At 32.5% G+C, this 19005-nt stretch overlaps 2 protein-coding genes across 2 annotated transcripts; both read left to right on the top strand.

Annotated features, from left to right (window-relative positions):
• The first annotated feature begins 212 nt into the window (after window positions 1-212).
• On the top strand, window positions 213-1753 carry LOC105333612 (uncharacterized). Its single transcript, XM_034474326.2, has 5 exons — window positions 213-272; window positions 445-676; window positions 759-836; window positions 1103-1339; window positions 1492-1753. Exons 2-5 carry the CDS (start codon window positions 445-447, stop codon window positions 1737-1739), a joined length of 795 nt encoding a protein of 264 aa, XP_034330217.2. The 5' UTR covers window positions 213-272; the 3' UTR covers window positions 1740-1753.
• An 11100-nt stretch (window positions 1754-12853) lies between these two features.
• Window positions 12854-16683, top strand: LOC136270786 (uncharacterized). The gene is made up of 4 exons (XM_066069461.1): window positions 12854-13029; window positions 13109-13186; window positions 16055-16291; window positions 16422-16683. The coding sequence occupies exons 1-4, from the start codon at window positions 12873-12875 to the stop codon at window positions 16667-16669; spliced, it is 720 nt and encodes a 239-aa protein (XP_065925533.1). The 5' UTR covers window positions 12854-12872; the 3' UTR covers window positions 16670-16683.
• Window positions 16684-19005: the final 2322 nt, after the last annotated feature.

Below are 19005 nucleotides of genomic sequence, written 5' to 3'. Positions count from 1 at the left end.
CGTGAATATAATTACTTTAGATTTCCCTACTCATAATAGACCATATATTTGAAAATAAAGAATATCTGTGAACACTATCAGAAAAACACTTCTTTATTATCTTTTACCCTTGTATCAAATATAATGTTAATGGGTTTTTGACGTGTGATCTCTACAGCACAATCAAACATAGCATATATAAATCAATTTTAGATTGTATATAATGGTGTTTAGGCGTGATTCACAGTTAGTATTCACTGCTACTGATTACAATTGGAAGTTGCTTTTTTGAGGTAGGCATACTAAATGTCAATCGAATATCTAACATTGTTAGATATAATAATTGATAAAGTTCTTGTAAAACTCTGCATTAAAAAACCTCTGATATTTTTCAAAAATCGTTACGCCATTGTTTGATAAACCATTTAAAGAACTAAATGGATAACAATGTGTTTACTATCCCAGATGATGTATCTCATATTGTTTTTGATGATCTTTGCTGTTGTACAATCCGAGGAAAAAGCCGGAAGTTGTAAAGACATGTTACAAGGTTTTCTGACAGGACAACTGTCGTCTGTGCTAGGAGGGTATCAAGTTGAGGCAATGAGGCGGGAATTCAAAAATGTTACTGACATCATCGAAAAATCCATAAAGGAGCTTAAAGGAAACGTGGAAACAAAGATGAGAAACATTAAAAGTATGTCAAATATCACAACACATTCAATATAGAGAAGAAAACGGGTTTTTTCATAAAAACATATGTTATGTTTCTTTTCCAGGCACATCAAATGGAAGCGCCATTTACACACGGTGGGGTAAAAAAAGTTGTCCTGTAGGTGCACAATTAGTTCTTTCAGGTAGTATTTTTATTATTCACTATTCAAAAGCCTTAAGGTTAAAAATATTATGTCATTAAAATGGTTTTTGTTTTAAGTGAAAAAAAATACAATCAGAGGACCATAGTTTGAAAAATAAATCCCATCAGTTATTTTTCCCTTCATTTACAGCAAATACATCGTGAAAAACCAAGTATATTTATATTTCATTTCATTCGCAAACATTTTCCCTTTTTATTCAGCTTAAAAAGTTGAATTGGAACAATTTAAACATTATTGTTTTGTAGGATATGTTGGAGGATCTCATTACACTCATACTGGGGCGGCGGTGGAACCTCTTTGTCTACCCAAAAACCCAGAATGGGGAATCTACAGAGATGGAACAGATGGATTAAAAGCTCACATTTACGGAGCAGAGTATGAAACAGGTGGATTGTTCGGCAAGTGGCATAGTTTATATCAGCACGATGTTCCTTGTTCTGTATGTTTGGTTCGTGGCAGATCTGTTGTGGAGATGTTTCCAGGTACGTAAACGAGTTTATTATTTACAATTGAAAATAAATAAAAGTAAATATATTAATCAACTTATTCAACAAATCATATATCTTTGGTGAAAACGTTATTTTTTCTGGGGTTAAGTTACATGTATAAAATGTGTACAACTTGAAATTTGTAGGTAGAAAAACGTGTGATAACGGTTGGAAGTTGGAATACCACGGCTACCTAATGGCAGGTTACCATGGTCATAATGCTGGAACAACATACAAGTGTGTTGATAGTGACCCAGAGACCTTACAAGGAAGTCTTACTAACAACAACGGATACCTGTTCTATATGGTGGAGGCAATATGTGGCTCCCTAAAGTGCCCACCCTATGTTGAGGGTAGAGAATTTGTCTGCGCTGTTTGTTCACTAGAAAATTAAACACAAACACTTTATATTGGTGCATTTGTTATATTTAGTGTTCCGAAGTAAAAGTGATTGTAATTTTGTGGATATATTTTTAAAACAAAAAATATAAATGTAAAATCATACGTTACCATTCCAATCATTGTCAATTTACGAACCTTTTTCTTTTATGCAAACCTTTTTACTGAAAAAGTTTAACAGTGTCCCCGTGTGACTCTTAGTTTTAATTTACATTAATGTTAGTTTCCACACACAAACAAAATTATTTCTCAGTTGTATCTTACGTTTTCAAAAAGGTGGCTCCCATCAGTCATGCACCTCCCTTCACTTAAATCTACACTAATTTAGTGTTCCGGCGGTGTGATACGAGGTAAATGAGTAATAAATGGTTCTCAAAAAGGTTTATAATTAAGGTATTCTTCCATCTTTCTTTTTTAATTTTTACTGCTGCAAATCCGCCTCATCAGAAGTTTATTTGCTTACCTGTCTGTGTATGTAAATAGTACATATATTAGTTTGTCTATCTTTTGTCAGAATGTGCCAGTATAACTGGCTTATTACTTATGACATAATATATTACAGCCAAAGAACTTTTCCAATCTGCTGCAAAAGTACTCACAAAACTGAAACAAAATAAAGTTACAAAAAAAAATCCCACAGGTCGAATATTTAGCTGAATTACTGAAAATTCTGCTCGAGAATATCGAATTTGAATTTGATGGCCACCACTATAAACAAATATTAGGTGCCAGCATGGGGGCTGTTCCCTCCCCGAGGTATGTGCCCCTACCTATTTGATATTCTTGAGAATATCATAAAAAGTATTGTAGCTCACTTTAAGTATAGAGACGACGGATTCATTGCGATGAAGGCCACAGAAACTGAAAAAATGCAATTGTTTAAACTTGCGAACCTTGAGCATAAATATCTCAGATTCACTTACAATATTCACATGTTTAATGAAGCTGTGTTCTTGGACACAAAAGTACTCAAAGGCCAGAGATTTAACTAGATAGGAGTCTTAGACTTTGAAGCCTTTATAAAAACCCACCGAAACTTTTATGTATCTTCATCGCAGAAGTGCGCACTCGAATGCTACATTCAAAGGATTTATCATGGGTGAAATAATCCGGTACAAGAGAGGCACCTCTGATCCACAGAAAGCAAAACATTTAATCTTACAGTTTAAGAAACGACTCATATTAAGAGGGTACTCGGAATCGAAAATTGATAACACTGTTTTAGAAACAGAATCAATTAACAGACAAGATCTGTTGAAAAATAGCAAGACCAAATCAAATAGACCCCCGTCAGTGTTTGTTACCAAATACAACCGAGCTGTCAAAAGACTCGGGAGAATACTGCGCAAACATTGGTATATTATTAAAAAATTTAACAATGCTCCTTAAAATTTCCAATACCTCTCATCATTGGATATAAGCGACATAGACATCTAAACGAGCTCTTAAACTCATCTTAGAGTCAAATCTATTAGGACGTTAGGCATTTAAAATAAGGGATCTTCATAATGAGCATACAATCAAAGAGCGGTAACTCCTCCGCGCTGATGAATCTTATCGCCCCGTCTGCTCATGGCAGTTCTATAACAAAGCTGCTCTGGTCAACTCGTGATACCAAACAAGACGAGCAAATACTCTTAAGCTTCTAGCTTGCACATTAGAGAATATTATCTCTTGAATTAGTTAAAAGCGTACAGCTTTGGACTCACAGGGCCTTGTATGAACATGTTGTATTACTTGAATACTTCATTACTAATACATAAAATATTATACTCAGTTCTTATACCGATCAGTATATACAATTAAAAAGAAAAACCTGGGTTTGACCTCTGATGAGGGGCAGACCCAGGAATATCTCCTAAATGTGCCCGAAACACAGATTCAGGTGTCAGGTCCTCATTCGTCGGCACACGTGGTGCCGGGTGGTAATTTTTTAAACCGTGATACAAAACAAAACGAGCAAATACTCTTCTAGCTCGCACATTTACATACTATCAGATACATTGTGTTTGAAACGTCAGCTCTTTTTAGTTCTTGCTACTAAACCATGAATTTTGCTGGGTCGATGTCCTGCTGCAAAATTTATACAATGAAAATGAAAGCAGCGTACATCCAGATGAGTATGATAAAACAAATCTTTGTTATCAGGTTGTCAATGTTGTTTCATGATATCTCTCTAAATAGTTTACAGTTTAGTCATTTCAAAAATTAGCTGAAGAGCTAATTACAATGTACCACCTTTTGTAACTTACAATCGTTTATGTTTCCAAGATAGCATTTTAACAAATGCGATAATCTTTGATGATCTAAAGCGGTGAGATCCGAAAAAATTAGGAATTGATTTTTTGAAGAAGTATGAGTTCAAAACACTTAACACCATTCTGCGACCTCAAATTTTAGGAATGGTATTTTGAACAAAATTAAGAACATTAATGTTATTACGGGCCACCGTGATGTATGACATATCCTTCTGCGACTTTACGGTTAAATATCGCATTTAAGTCATTTAAAGACAGCATATGTACTTTAAAATAATTCTTTATCATTTGTAATAGAGAAATCTCAAAATCAATATGTATTTTTTTATATGAGCTTGGTACCTCAAAAGCCTAAAATAATTTTAAACTAGGGATTCAAATAACATTAAAAAATTAAAATTTGATAGGGTTGTTAGAAATAAATAGCCATCTTGTAGGAAAACACAATCAGCATATTTCCATTTTTTAACCGGGTTTTAAAAAAAACCCGGTTATTGAATTAGTGAAAATGGCGGGCAGGTGGCTGCCAAAAGGGTACCCTCATTGTACGGATAGCTCCTCCTACAGTTTTCAAGATAGGAAGTTGTTCTTTGGCAGATCAAGTGAACATATCATAGAGATGTGTATATTGCTAGGAATTTTATTTCTGATAATTTATGAAAAAATATCACCTTAAATATCAATTAAACTTAGTCATTTTTGGCAACATATTGCATATGGGTACTCCATTTCACTGAATACGGTAGAAAATTTTTATTAATTCAGGGTTGACATGGATTATGGATACAGTTCACATAAAAGAAAACCCGGTTTGCTGTGATATTGACAGCTTTTCACTTTTTTCAATATTTGAGAACCATTGCCAAATTTCAAACGTGTTAACGTGGTAGTGATTTAATTTCAAATACAACAAATGTAGTAAAATGGGGGATATGATAGAGCAATGATGTAGGTATAAGAGACCAATAATTTTGAAATAAAAGGCAAGATACGACGCTTTATTTGCTTCGAATCGAGTATATTGAAACAAATGATATTCGTTTAACGTCTTTAGTAATAAAGCATTCAGAAATGAATATTACAATTGAAAGTATGTTATGCACACTTTTCATCATAACGGCCCCTTTATCAACGGTGTTATTACATCTAATATGGTATCATCACGATTTTATTTTTCTGGCGTAATTTCAGCAGTTCTTTAAACAATACATTTTTTTAATCTCATTTAAGAGCAAATTATAGTGTTATCCGTTAGGTTATTTGACCTAAATAACATGAATCAGAATGGGAAACGTGAATACGCGCAAACGGTTGTGACATTACAATGTTAAAAACTGCACCATGGGTGTTAAAAGACCACTCGATCACAAGGTCAAAGAAGTACATTTCGTATCAAAGTGCAATTGGGACGTGTGAAAGTCTTCTGTATCTTTAATTTTCTTACCGACAATGGCGTAGCGCCAGCGAGCGAAGCGAGCTCTAAGAACCAGTGTGCGCGGGAAAAAGATCGAGCTAAACCTACAGTACATCAAACAAAGTTTTTTGTCCACGTCCCATAATGCTCTCTTATGTTTTCATCCGTGGTGTTATGCCAAAAATGACCGACATTTAACTCTTAATTTACGGTGTCTTAGGGTTTGAAGACACGTTTTGAGTACCGCATATGCTTTGGCGAGACTCAAGAGATTTAGTACATGCTTCCATACCTTCGTATTGAGTCGAGATACGTAAACAGAGACGAACAAAGTCATGGATGACGTCACAGTGCTCTCGCGCTATATTTCCTGAAATAAATTTAAAGGTGGATCAAACATCTGTTATGCGTGTACTAGCTATTTCAGTATAGACTGCGATACCTGCCCCATTGACATATGATTTGTTTTTTAGTTTTTTATATAGATATTAGATAAATATGAACTAGAAAGAGCCATACTTTACTGTCATATCGATCCAGTTTTAAGCTAATTGTGCATGCATGTACAGTAGGCAGGTGAATATATTTATATGAGTAGGGAAGAAATAAACAAAAGGACATTGTGAACTAAATGAAATGGTATAAAATGAAAAAATAAACAGTTAAAAAAATTTATGTAGACATTGCATAGAGTCAAACCATTAAATTTTAAAGTGGGAAGTTACACACATACAAACAAGGACCGGTCTCTCTCTCTCTCTCTCTCTCTCTCTCTCTCTCTCTCTCTCTCTCTCTCTCTCTCTCTCTCTCGTTCTCTTTCTCTCTCTCTCTCTCTCTCTCTCTCTTTCTCTCTCTCTCGGGGTAGGTGGTTGCGCTGTATGTAACATTACCATTAAAATTAGTACCTTTGGCATACTTATTGTAGAGTAATACTCCCTCAAAATTTCTTTGACGTTCGTTGATACCTAAATAACACTCAGTTGACAATGATGCAAGGTATGTGTAATTTTTGCTGCGCTCGCCAGAACGGTAGCACCGTAAAACATATTAGGTTAAGTTAAAGTACATACAGTGTCACCGCCGTCTTTAGATGATATAATGTGACATATAACTAATAACTTGCATATAATTTTCTTAGATTATTACTAGAGTAATTCAATTGAACGACAGGTATTTCTTATTAAATAGGGGAAGATGTAGTTAATATAGGATTTCTCGTGATACTTGGCGAGGCTTGAAACACACCGACATGAGACTCTTTTGATACGAAGAAATATACCAATGCGGATCAGGTTATGTTCTTTAATGACTTATTTCATGTACGTTTCCATCTTTAATAAAACAAAACTTTATGAGTTTTTAATGCAAATGACCAAAAGCCATTTGTGCCTTTATCACAGTGTAATGAGATATGTTTTTTCTTAACAAATTATCAATAAGATATTTCTTATCATACCCATTTTAATGAGAAAAAAATTTAAAATCGTTCTTTCAGGATCTTGTACAGTTGCTAAGTTCCTTGACTATGGATCACCAACATAGTGCCCAAGACAAATAACGGTGCCATCTTAGTGAAACCCCGACATATAATAAATTTTTGAACCCTTTGCCGACGAACATAGACGATCAATGCTTAAAACTTTGGATGCTGCTTGAGATGGCCCACATGTGTCTAGGACAATGATTTACAGATGGCATAAGAGGAATAAAAATGAAAGGGTTGTTATTTTTGAAAACGACGGAAAAGGAAGGCCACAAGAAATGGATATGTGTAAATCGGTAACTCCGGCATTGGATAATGATGACTGTGCGTACGTGATATTGCTGAGTAATTCGGCTTTGCTGTTCCGACAAAACATCAGATAATTGCAGAAAATCTTGAGATTTGTGCATGAAAGGTGAAAAAGTATATTATTTGACATTTGAGATTTTAAGTGGTTTAGTGATATCACCTTTTTTTTATTTTGTAAAATTAAAATGTTCTAACATTGGCTGAATTAAACATAATGGATCATTCTCGAAGTTTTATTCTTTATTTCTAATTACCTAAAGGTCACTTCTTCAACTGTATTCCATTTAATCAGAGTGTATTCATGAGTGAAGTTTTTAAAAAAAATTAAAATTTAAAAATTTATGCCATTGACGTAGTTTTTTAAAATGAAAAATATTAGTAAAATCAGGATCTATACGATATGAAATAAAGCTCTTTTTCATTCCCATTGTTTGAAATATTTTGCAAATTTTATCATAATTGTCCTTAAGTCAAGATATGTATTTGTTTAAAAAAGTGATAAAATGATTCAAAACCACAAATACTTTTTATAATACATCTCATCTACAAACACTTTCACGTTTTATTCATATTGAAAGGATAGAAAGAAAAAATTCTAAACATAAGTGTCTTATAGGATATGTTGGAGGATCACGTTATAGCCATCCTGAGGCAGCAGTAGAAGCTCTTTGTTTACCTAGAAACCCAAAATGGGGAAATAGAGATGGAACAGATGGAAGCAAAGCTTACATCTATGGAGCGGAATACGAAACACATGGATTGTTCGGCAAGTGACATAGTGTACGTGAACACGATGTTCCTTGTGCTGTCTGTTTGGTTCGTAGTAGATCTGTTGTAAATGTGTTTCCAGGTACGCGTAAGAGTATCTTTATTATAAAACGTTTACAAAACGTTCTAAAGATATTTTTTCATTATCACATATCTTTGGGGAAAACGTGATTTAATCTTAATGTTAAGTTACAAGTATTAACCAATTTTTGAACAAGCATGTTGTACCATTTCAAAATTGGTAGGTAGAAAAAACGTGTGGTATCGGATGGAAGTTGGAATATCACGGCTATCTAATGGCAGGGTATCATGGTCATAATGCGGGAACAACATATGTGTGTCGATAGTGACCCAGGGAGCCTACAAGGCGGTCATACTTCTAACGACGGTTACTTGTTTTACATGGTGGAGGCAAGATGTGGCTCCCTAAAGTGCCCACCTTATGTCGAGGGAAGAGAATTTGTGTGCGCTGTTTGTTCACTAGAAAAATAAATACAAACAATTTATAGTGTTGCATTTGCTATTTTTAGTGTTTGTAAAAGTGATTCTAATTTGGTGAACAGACTTTTCAAAACAAATTATTTCAATGTATAATCTTACTTTTCCTTCTCAAAATAAACTCATTCAAGAGGTTGTAAAATGAGAGGAAAGGTATCAAAATCCTTATTTTCTATATCGCTTATAACGCGACATATGATTAGTTAACAAGCCGGGTGTAAATATCCGTACCACCTGCTGAAGCCGGGAGTTAATAAAAATTTGACGTAAAAAGCAATTCTTGATTATAAGTGCACCTATAGCTCTGATTTTCAGCACAATTTCAATTTATATTAATCAGCTGTTGGTTCCATTTTTAACATCATTTACAAGTTGTAAAAATATTACAAATCTTTTTGAACAACAAAGAACTCTTTTATAAATGGGTAAAAAAAAAGAATTATGTTAAACAACTGAATTACAATACATGCTTTGTTTATAATGATTCATTAATTAAAATGCTATATGATTTATTTCTCTTGATTCTGAGTAATCTTTGACCCAATTTTCAAGTTGCAAAGCATAGTAAAACAATATAATTTCATTATCTGTATAACATAGGAAATAAAATTGTTATCCAGGTCTAAACAGGGTATACGGGGATTTACACCGGGTTTTATTAACTTGCTGTATATTTTTTCTTTTCTTTTTTCACTTCCGTGAAGCAAAGAAAACGCTTACGTTAGGTAAATATCGGTACATTAAAATTTGGGGGATTTCAACTAGGATTTGAGATATCTGAATGCAGGTATGATAAGGCAACTCTCAGCGATCGATTGAGAAAAAATTCCTCTGTTCGATATGACGTCACAATAAGCAGCATGATGTCATATTTTACTCAGAAACATGTCTATTTGAACTTTATCTCTAGTTTAAAATACAAAAACTACAGGCGTATAATATCACTAGAAACTCTTCTAACTGAATATATTTTCGATTTGTCTGTATTACCTATAATTATCATTGATGACGTCACAAGCATGTTTAATAGAGAAATCGATTCCGATATTATGAAAGATGACTTTGGTAAAAATCAACAGTATATGACCTAAACTACTTGAAAAGTGATGCTAGAGTAATGTGCTTCGTTGATGGAAGTGACAATCACTTTGTATTTTCAATGAAATTTAAGAAGTTGAGAGGGTTTCCGATAAATATTGATAATATTTATTGTATGCGATTAACAATAAGATTCTAGCAGTAATACTAATGAACATGAACTAATTGCCGATCGAATTATTGTAGCAAACTTACAAATGAACTTTGGGGTTGTGTTACACTTTTGATTTTTGTTAAGGTAAAAAAGTGTCAACCATCTCAAAAATCCATAAAAGGAAATACAAATTCAAAGCAGAGCAACACGGACCTCCCAAAAGATAGAGGTAGCATCAGGTGCGTAGGAGGAGTATACATACTCTGCTGACCCGTCACACCCGCCGCGTGCTCCTTATCACAATTGGGCATGACATAATCGAGTTAAATGTCAAAATCGGGAAAATGTCATAGGAGGGAAAAACGAAAAGCTGATGATTTAGTTTGTTTGTGACAGTAAAAAAATAGAAACCTTGAGCCAGCACGGACCTTCATAACATTGGAGGTATGATCAGGTGGCTAGCAGGAGTGAGCATCCTCCGCTCACCTGTCACTCCCGCCGTTTTTGACATAATCGTGAAAAAAAACGGAAAAGTCCGTAGACAATTAGGTAGTTAATTATGGTCTAACAATTAGTACAAAAAAGTCAGTCAGCATGCGACTGAGTGGAAGATTGCATTGCTGACAAGTTCGTTGTATTGACCATAGAACTTACGAAAAGATGACTTCAAACGAGACTGTTGATAATCCTGCTTAATCAACTTTTTGTCAGCTTGCCTCGCCTTAAAAACTGTTCATACGAAGTGCATGCCCTAGCGTATCGAATTAACTGAGAGACAAAAACACATATTATTCAGGTGATGAAGGTATATTGCTTCATAAGTAAGGAAAGTTTACTATAAAAAAAATTGAAGTAATCGTGTTTATCATCAAGTTTTGTTTTGTTAGGTTGTTAGGTTATCATCAATGTCCATTTCCAATAAAATATCGAAAAATGAAACAGATGACACAGACTCTGTGGTATCTTTTATTTTTAGTTTACTGGAATATATCGAGTCGACGTAATCATGGAAATAACAATTGTTTATTGATAATACATCGTCGAGATACCTGAATGTCGAGTTAAAGGCAGCAGCGAGTGATTTATTTTTTCACGTACAAGTTCTTGAATAAATTATGCTCTATAAGAATACAAAAATATGTCTACTAACAATGGGAGACAATTTGTACCCTTGGGAATTCCAACAGATTGTTGGAAGACTTGATTTCCAAAACACTACATATATGTTGTCCATCAGAAACTCAAGCATCTTTGTATTGTCAATTTCAGAGTACCTGTGTGTGCAATCCGAATAGAATGGTTTTTAACAAAATTATTTTTTAGATTTCAAATGACAAGGTAAGCATTTTTACGACTCATTATTTACTTCATATTTTCAATTTTGATGAAAACTACTTTTACATCCTTTAAACTTTTTATTGAAAGCTCAGCTTGTGTACATCTACAGCAATAGATATGATTACAAAAAAAATCATCATATACAAAACATATTTGTTTTTGTTAATATATTCAATTATGCATTTATCTTTTCTCTAATTCATTACATAGCACACCAGATATAATTCTACAATTTAAATAAAATCCATCTTTGAATTACACATTATTCATTTTATTGAAACTTGTATTGCAGATACATTCAAACTGTTATATGAATGTTTTTCTAGTTCTTTTTCATATATGCAGAATATTACTAAATCGCTTAAAAGGTGTAAACATATATCTAAATCAAGATGCTAGACCTTATTGATTACTAAGCAGAGGCTTACAAAGGCTAAAATAACAAAAAAGGAAATGTTGGTTCTCTAACTCGCTTCTAATTCAAAAATAATCTTCCAATTCATTGGTGCTTAAAACATTACTTATTAGTACTTAGCTTACATTGGTTATAAAAAAATCGGACGTTTTTACTGCAAATCGTGACAATGCCCCTTCAAACCTTTCATAAAGAATACGATCAATATCATTTGCCAATATTGCTGACTTATTTTTCTAGAGTCATTGATTTGTGCATGAAGTTATTTGATATTAGTGTAACTAAATTAATAAAATTATTTTTAAAAGATATAATTAGTTTGTTTGAAAATATTTCGATATTGTACTTACAAACTTCTTTTTTTTTTAAACATCACACATTTATAACATACGCATAACAAAGATACCCAATTACAGTACTTAGTTGAATTTTTTTTTTCAAAATTGATGCTTGCTGTTGTTTGGTTAAAATGGCATTAAACATATGTAAACATGAATAATGTTGATTCAGATCAATGAACTAATTATGCTGTTGTCAATCTTAGCAATTTCAATTTTGATAAATTAAGTTTTCTTTTGTAGTAATTTATTTTAGATTTGAGCTGTTTAAATATTCATCACATGAAGCAAATTTTGTTCTGACGTAGCTTCATTTTTCTCGACAAACTTTCAGGTTTTTTTTATTGTTCTTGTTTTCATTAATAAAATGGGTCTTGAAAAACTCCATGAACTTTATTAAGATTTCAAAAAAAGAAAAACAAGAAATGTAAAGCTGAGAATTTAAGATATATTAAGTCACATATACCTTCCTTTGAATCGAACAGTGTCCGTATAGTTAAAAAAAAACATCAAAGTAAAGTTAATCTTATTTGGATTGATACCTTGAAGTTAACAGTGATGCAATTAACAGACATTCATCTTTCATTTCTTTACAAAACGACTTACTTATTCCCAACTCACAATGTACAATTTATTCTAAAAAGACAAATATCAATAAACACTTTTAGAACGACTCATTACATTTTATTTATAATATTTTATCCTAGTATCAAATACGATTTTAATGTGATTTTGACGTGTATTACATGAAAGACAATCCGACATAACGTGTATAAATCAATGTGAGGTGTGTATGTAAGGATATAAAGAAGTCTATATTTTCGTGTTAAATCAAGTTGTATTTTGAACTACCCTTTACGGTTTGACATTGCTACTGTACGTTAAGCATGCCATAATTGAATAGTTCTTATTGTTATAAATAAATAATCGATAAAATTCTTGTAAAAACATAAAATCTGGTAACCCTAAAAATATGTTAGTCATTGATTCATCAACCATATTTGGAATTAAACTGTTAACAATTTGTTTATTTATCACAGATGATGAATTTCATGTTGTTTGTGTTGATCCATGCTGTCGTAAAATCTGAGGACAAAAACGGAAGTTGTAAGGACATGTTACAGGGTTATCTGACAGGACAGCTGTCGTCTGCTCTAGGAGTGTACCAAGTAAAGGCTTTGAGGCGTGAATTTAAAAGTTTTACTGACGTCATCGAGAAATCCATGAAGGCGTTTGAAAAAAAAATTGAGACAGAGCTGAGAAACGTCAAAAGTATGCTGAATACATTAACACCATAGTGTCCCTTTTTTCATTGTAAATTCATACCCATTTAACTTTAATTTTTTTCCAGACACATCAAATGGAAGCGCTGTTTACACAAGGTGGGGTAAAAAGAGCTGTCCTAAAAGTGCAGAACTAGTTCTGTCAGGTAATGTTTGGTATGTTATTTGATAAAAATTATAGTATATAAATCAAGCAACTTTAATTTAAAAAACAAGTGATTTTCAATCTGTGTATTTAAGCTGAATTTGTATTGAGTATCAACATAGAGTTTAAATTTTCTTAAGCATTGTTTCTAATACACTTAATGTCTATAAAAAATAATTCAATATTTCTGCTAGTATTAGAACTCATGCTTCAGTAAATATGACATGTGGCAAAACAAAAATATTCTTGCTAAATGTTTCCCTTTTTGATTTGATATGTTTGTCATCATTGACATCGTATAATTTTAATCACGGTAAAAAAAAAAAGACAAATTTGACATAAGAGGTATAATTGGTTTAGCGTTCTCATCTTGTATATTATATTCTATTTATCGTAAAATTTAATTTTTTAACATTGGTTGAATTCAACGTTATCTTTAATGTCAAGACCTACTTTTTTATTTCTAATAAGCTGCAATGTTCTTCTTCAACGTCAATGAAACATCATTAAATCAGAGTTTATTCATGAGGGATGTGTTCAAAAGTAAAAACATCCCAATTATTACGTTATATTTTGTAGAATCATTTAAAAACAAATAAAATACTAGTATTCAAAAGACACTATCTTATGAATTATATCACTGATGTAGTTTCTCAAAGTAAAAAACAGCAGCACGATCAGGGGTTTATACGATACAATCATTTTTTATATAACCGTCCTCTGAAATATCTCGAAAATTCTATCATAATCTATCCCTTAGTGAAGGAAAAAATCCTCTCATAGAATGGACAGTTTGAGGATTTTACCCTACTTTAAACAATTTCTCTATTGTTAACTTAATAAACTGTCTCAGGTGTTGGCTGGATTGATTGCTTTTATTACGTAACACTATTAATTGTCCATTTAAGGTGGCTCACTACACCTTGAAAAATTTTCTCAAATCAGCAGAAAATTACTGGATTATTATAGATAAGCAGTATTTAAGGAGGCCGAATTGGGGGTTTTTTGCGGAAAAACTACAATAGCATAACTCTTTATTTTTTAACCAAATGTAATTCAAACCAACTCTAGTTTATTTTCGAAGGTTCATGGAAATCGACCGTCTGGTTCTTTGTTGGGACCATCTCAAAATAGAGGTACATTTACTATAGGAATATATAGGAAACTGTCTTTTTCCGCACATCAAAGCAGTTTGAAAAAATACTACGATAGGTTTTTTTCTCAAATTGTTATATATGATTAGAAATATCATTTCCTACCTTATATGTAAAAAACACAAAATTCTACCGTCTGGTTTTTAGTGGGGGCCATCTCAAAATATTAAAATGCACCAAATTTTGCTATATATTTGGATCATCACGAATGATGATTGGTATACTGGATTCATGCCAAAAATAAGGAAAATGTCTTCGAGGTTAGCATCATTCTGTATATAAAATTTCAACAGCGTACAATTTTTACTTTTTCTTTTATGTTATTTCTTATAACGTACTCCTACAAAGCTTCATTTTATCATAACGTCATAAAAGCGCAATGGCAATGCTCCCCTACCGCACAACGTAAAAATCGTGTTAAAAATAAAAATTTCCTTTGAAAATCTAAATATTTTAATCTGTATTTTGTTTATTGTGTTCAGTTTTGTAAATGATATCGAAAAAAATTCATAAGAAGTATAAATCAACTGTATTATATTAGAATGCGCAAAAACGTGTGCAATGCAAACTAAAGACGGCCTCCTTAAGTCAAATGGGCTAAAAATGTGTAATTTTGGATGAAAAATTTCATTTTCGAAAATTTGATTCAGTAAACATGAACAAAATTTCCATGCGGATTCGAACTCATGATCTGCAGTTCAGAAGCCCATACTTCGATACGACGCTATACAACAGAATCGAACGATATAAACTGTTTCACAAAATATTTTAATCGCCATCTTGTGACATTAGTGTCTTAAACAGTTTAAGTCTGGGTGTAGTGGAGTACCTTAAAAAACAACAACAAAAGGGGTGAAAATAATGGTGTATTGTTGAACCTAATGGACAGTGCCAGATAAGTTTATATCTAAATGATACATAAGGTGATTTCTGACCGCTCTCTGGGTTAAACTCAATGAGTAAAGATGTCCACATCAGATGGAGAAAGTATATTTTTGAAGCAATTAAAATTAAGAGATCCAGAAGAAAGTGTAAATAGTGAAATTTAAAGTGATGGAAAAGGAGGAAATTCAAGTAATGGCTTGTGTGAAAAAAGATGAAAATGTGCAATCCCTGTGATTCTAATAGCAGTGCGCCTGGTGAAATTAATATTACCTCTGAAAATATGTCTTTCTCATTCAAATTCTGATATGTTTCTGGAGGCACATTTACAGAACCATTCATTGAAATGGTCAGCATATTTTTTGTGCATGTATGCCTTTCTCCGGATATGATAAATTCATATCAATGTACAATGATATTTTAAACACTAATGTTTGTATTTTTGTTTATAATTGAATTAAAGTAAATTTTCCTAACTGTTGAGGACTATGTGTGTGTATTGCTTTCAACATTTAAAACCTGTACATTAAGTTACCTGTAGATATACATTAAGTTGGAGAAGCTGTCGATTAAGTTAAGAATCGACAGGTTTTTTCCACCTAATATACAGCTACAGGTAACTTAATGTTAAGGTTGAAAAATCCCAAAAAAATTACGCTATATAATGTACAAAAAACATAAAGGATAACCTAACAAAAATGTATTCCTTAAAAACAATTAAATATTTTTTTAATCCTTTTTGCAAGTTATCTCACCAAAAAAATAAATTGCATTTTATTCAGATCAAAAGGATAGTAAGTATAAAAAAAAATATAAACATAAGTGTCTTATAGGATATGCTGGAGGATCACATTATACTCATACTGGGGCAGCAGTTGACGCTCTTTGTTTACCTAGAAACCCTGAATGGGGAAACTACAGAGATGGAACAGATGGATACAAAGCTTACATTTTTGGTACAGAATATGAAACAACTGGATTTTTTGGCAACTGGCATAGTCTTTATGATCACGACGTTCCTTGTGCTGTATGTTTGGTTCGCAGCAGATCTGTTGTAAAGATGTTTCCAGGTACGCTTTAGAGTGTACTATTTTAATAATTGATAACACCTTGTCAATATAGTAATAAAAATAAAACCTTTTACGAAAATGTTATTCTTCTTTTGAGCAAGTTTATTTTTGTGTTACTTGATTTTTTTAGGTAGAAAAACATGTAATAACGGTTGGAAGCTGGAATACCACGGCTACCTAATGGCAGGACACTATGCTCATAATGCAGGAACAACATATACATGTGTCGATAGTGACCCAGAGAGTTTACAAGGCGGTCATACTGACAACAATGGTTACTTGTTTTACATGGTGGAGGCAAGATGTGGTTCCCTGAAGTGTCCACCTTATGTTGAGGGAAGAGAATTTGTCTGTGTTGTCTGTTCACTAGAAAATTAGACACAAACAATTTATACTGTTGCATTTGTTATATTTAAAATTGAAGTAAAAGGGATTCAAATTTGGGGAAGAGACTTTTTAAAAAAAAATGTTCAATATACAGTAAAATTGCCTAACCTGGCGGAGGGTGGTTCTGAAAAAAATTGGTCAGATTAAGGAACATCCGGTTTGGAGAACATTGATGCAAATTACTTTTAGTATTTAATGTAGTAAGTCTTGATTATCTATTCTTGCGAAATTTCCATTAGACATTAGACCTCCTTAATCGTTAATACGGTGCCAAATCTTATTTTCATTTTTTTTTTTTTTTTAAACAATATTACATAACGGAATAAGTACAATGGGAATACTTTTTTAAAGAAATCACCGTAGTTTATAGATTTTTAAACAACCAATTAACTTGAAGAGTCCAACAAGAGACAAGAACATGCTTCACGGGGAATTGTTAAATAAACATTGACCACACGACAAGTCAACAGGTGGCTGATTACGGAATGACATGCACAAGAACTGTTTTGATCCAGAGAACGATTGATGAATATTTATAAACATGGAATTTAATATATAATAAAACACTTTGACAGAAATGTTACTCTGTAAGTGTAACCACACAACGGGTATTACAAACGTTATCGACCGTTTTACTCAAGCGGTATCCACAATCACGGCCTGAAAAAATGGGGTGAAGTATATTCTATTTATCTAAATTTGGCTTTAAAAATGCGTATTTATTTCTAACAAGACTTAACGGTATTAAATCAATAGCAAAGGCAGGAAAATTGATCGATAATTAAGTAGTAATTATCCCGCATAAAGCTGATCGATACGTGGCCAGATTACGGGAGAGAACTCCCACTAATCTTAAGCAGTCGGTTCTTTTCATCGCAGCTGGTTTACAGAATGAACAAGATCCGGATTGCACATTTTTCAGAATAAAATGATAGGAAAAAGAGTGATTTAAGAGACTGAATAATTTCGCCGGATTGGACAACGTGCCGGAATGAACAACATCTGAATTCAACAAGTCTTACTGTACATGTATAATCATACCTAAACTCTCCAAAACAATCTCATTTAAGAGTATGTAAAATGAGAGGAAAAATATCAAAATCAATCTTTATTGACAATGTACATGTTTAAGGTAGACTAAGTGAAACCATATTCACTATACATTGTAATAATAAATATCCATGTATTGAATAATTATTTGAATTATACTTTGATTTTGTGGGAGTATTTTGGAACGAAGGACAGTTTAACAGTGTTGCTTTGTTACTCTTAGTTTTGACATTTCCAGAGATAAACTGTATCTCACATGGTGTCCTTCTTGTATATCAATGTCGTAAAAGTTTGGACTTAAGCCTTTTTGTTTTACCTTGCCTTTTTTTTCTTACTTTCTTGAAGCAACGAAACCGCTAACGCTATGTAAACATCGGTACATCTTTGTGGGACTTCAAAAAAGATTTGAAATATCTCGTGACTTTCTAATTTTAAATTCTTGAAGCTTTCATATTCACATGTGTTTTACTAACGGCATACTGAATTCTTCTTCTGTAAAAAAAAAAAAACTTATAAACAAGTTACCCAGTGCCAAGCCCCGGTATGTTTACCTTTTTGGGCCCCTTATGGGTGTATATATTTGTCATAAACATGTTTTATCATTGATTTGTCGTTCAAGCTACCATTAACAATAAGATCAATAGTTGTTGTCATAAGATACTAACATTGTGAATTTGCATCAGAATTGTGAAACGTTTGTATCATTTTATTTATCATATGTATATATTTTTTACTTCATATTTGCAATATTGATTAAAACAATTTTCACATTCTTTAAACTTTTTATCAACATTCATCTTGTGTACATTTACAGCAATGACAACAAAATAAATCATAGTTTACAAAACATATCTGTTTTTATTTATCGAAGCTATTATGCAAATATTTTTCTTTCTAGCTCATTACAAAGCACACCAGATATACTCCTAAGATTGATATAATTTCCATCCTTGAATTAAACATTATTCAATATATGGATTCTTTTATTGCAGATAAATTTCAATTGCTGTATGAATATGTTAATAGTCTTGTTTCATGTTTGTAGCTTATTATGAAGGTGTCTACGAATATATAAATCAAGATGCTAGACCTTATCATTTAGTCAGCAGATGCCTAGTTAGGCTAAATAAAAACCAAATGTTGACCCTCTAACTCGCTTCTAATTCAAAAATGATATTCCAACTAATTGGTACTTCAGACATCACTTATTAATTTTTTGCTTACCTTGGTATTAAAAAAAAAAACCTGAGGGTTTCACTGCAAATCGTGACAATGCC

The sequence above is a fragment of the Magallana gigas genome, chromosome 8 (assembly GCF_963853765.1).
Source record: "Magallana gigas chromosome 8, xbMagGiga1.1, whole genome shotgun sequence".
In the NCBI taxonomy this organism is placed as follows: Eukaryota; Metazoa; Mollusca; class Bivalvia; order Ostreida; family Ostreidae; genus Magallana; species Magallana gigas.
This window is presented reverse-complemented; position numbering and strand designations above follow the sequence as displayed.

Excerpts from the sequence above, each read along its gene's own strand:
- LOC136270786 (XM_066069461.1), top strand. The coding sequence starts at position 12,873 with ATGTTACAGGGTTATCTGACAGGACAGCTGTCGTCTGCTCTAGGAGTG. Across the intron at positions 13,030-13,108 it reads AGAGCTGAGAAACGTCAAAA|ACACATCAAATGGAAGCGCT; the intron begins GTATGCTGAATA and ends ATTTTTTTCCAG. Across the intron at positions 13,187-16,054 it reads TGCAGAACTAGTTCTGTCAG|GATATGCTGGAGGATCACAT; the intron begins GTAATGTTTGGT and ends AGTGTCTTATAG.
- LOC105333612 (XM_034474326.2), top strand. The coding sequence starts at position 445 with ATGATGTATCTCATATTGTTTTTGATGATCTTTGCTGTTGTACAATCC. Across the intron at positions 837-1,102 it reads TGCACAATTAGTTCTTTCAG|GATATGTTGGAGGATCTCAT; the intron begins GTAGTATTTTTA and ends ATTGTTTTGTAG. Across the intron at positions 1,340-1,491 it reads TGTTGTGGAGATGTTTCCAG|GTAGAAAAACGTGTGATAAC; the intron begins GTACGTAAACGA and ends TGAAATTTGTAG.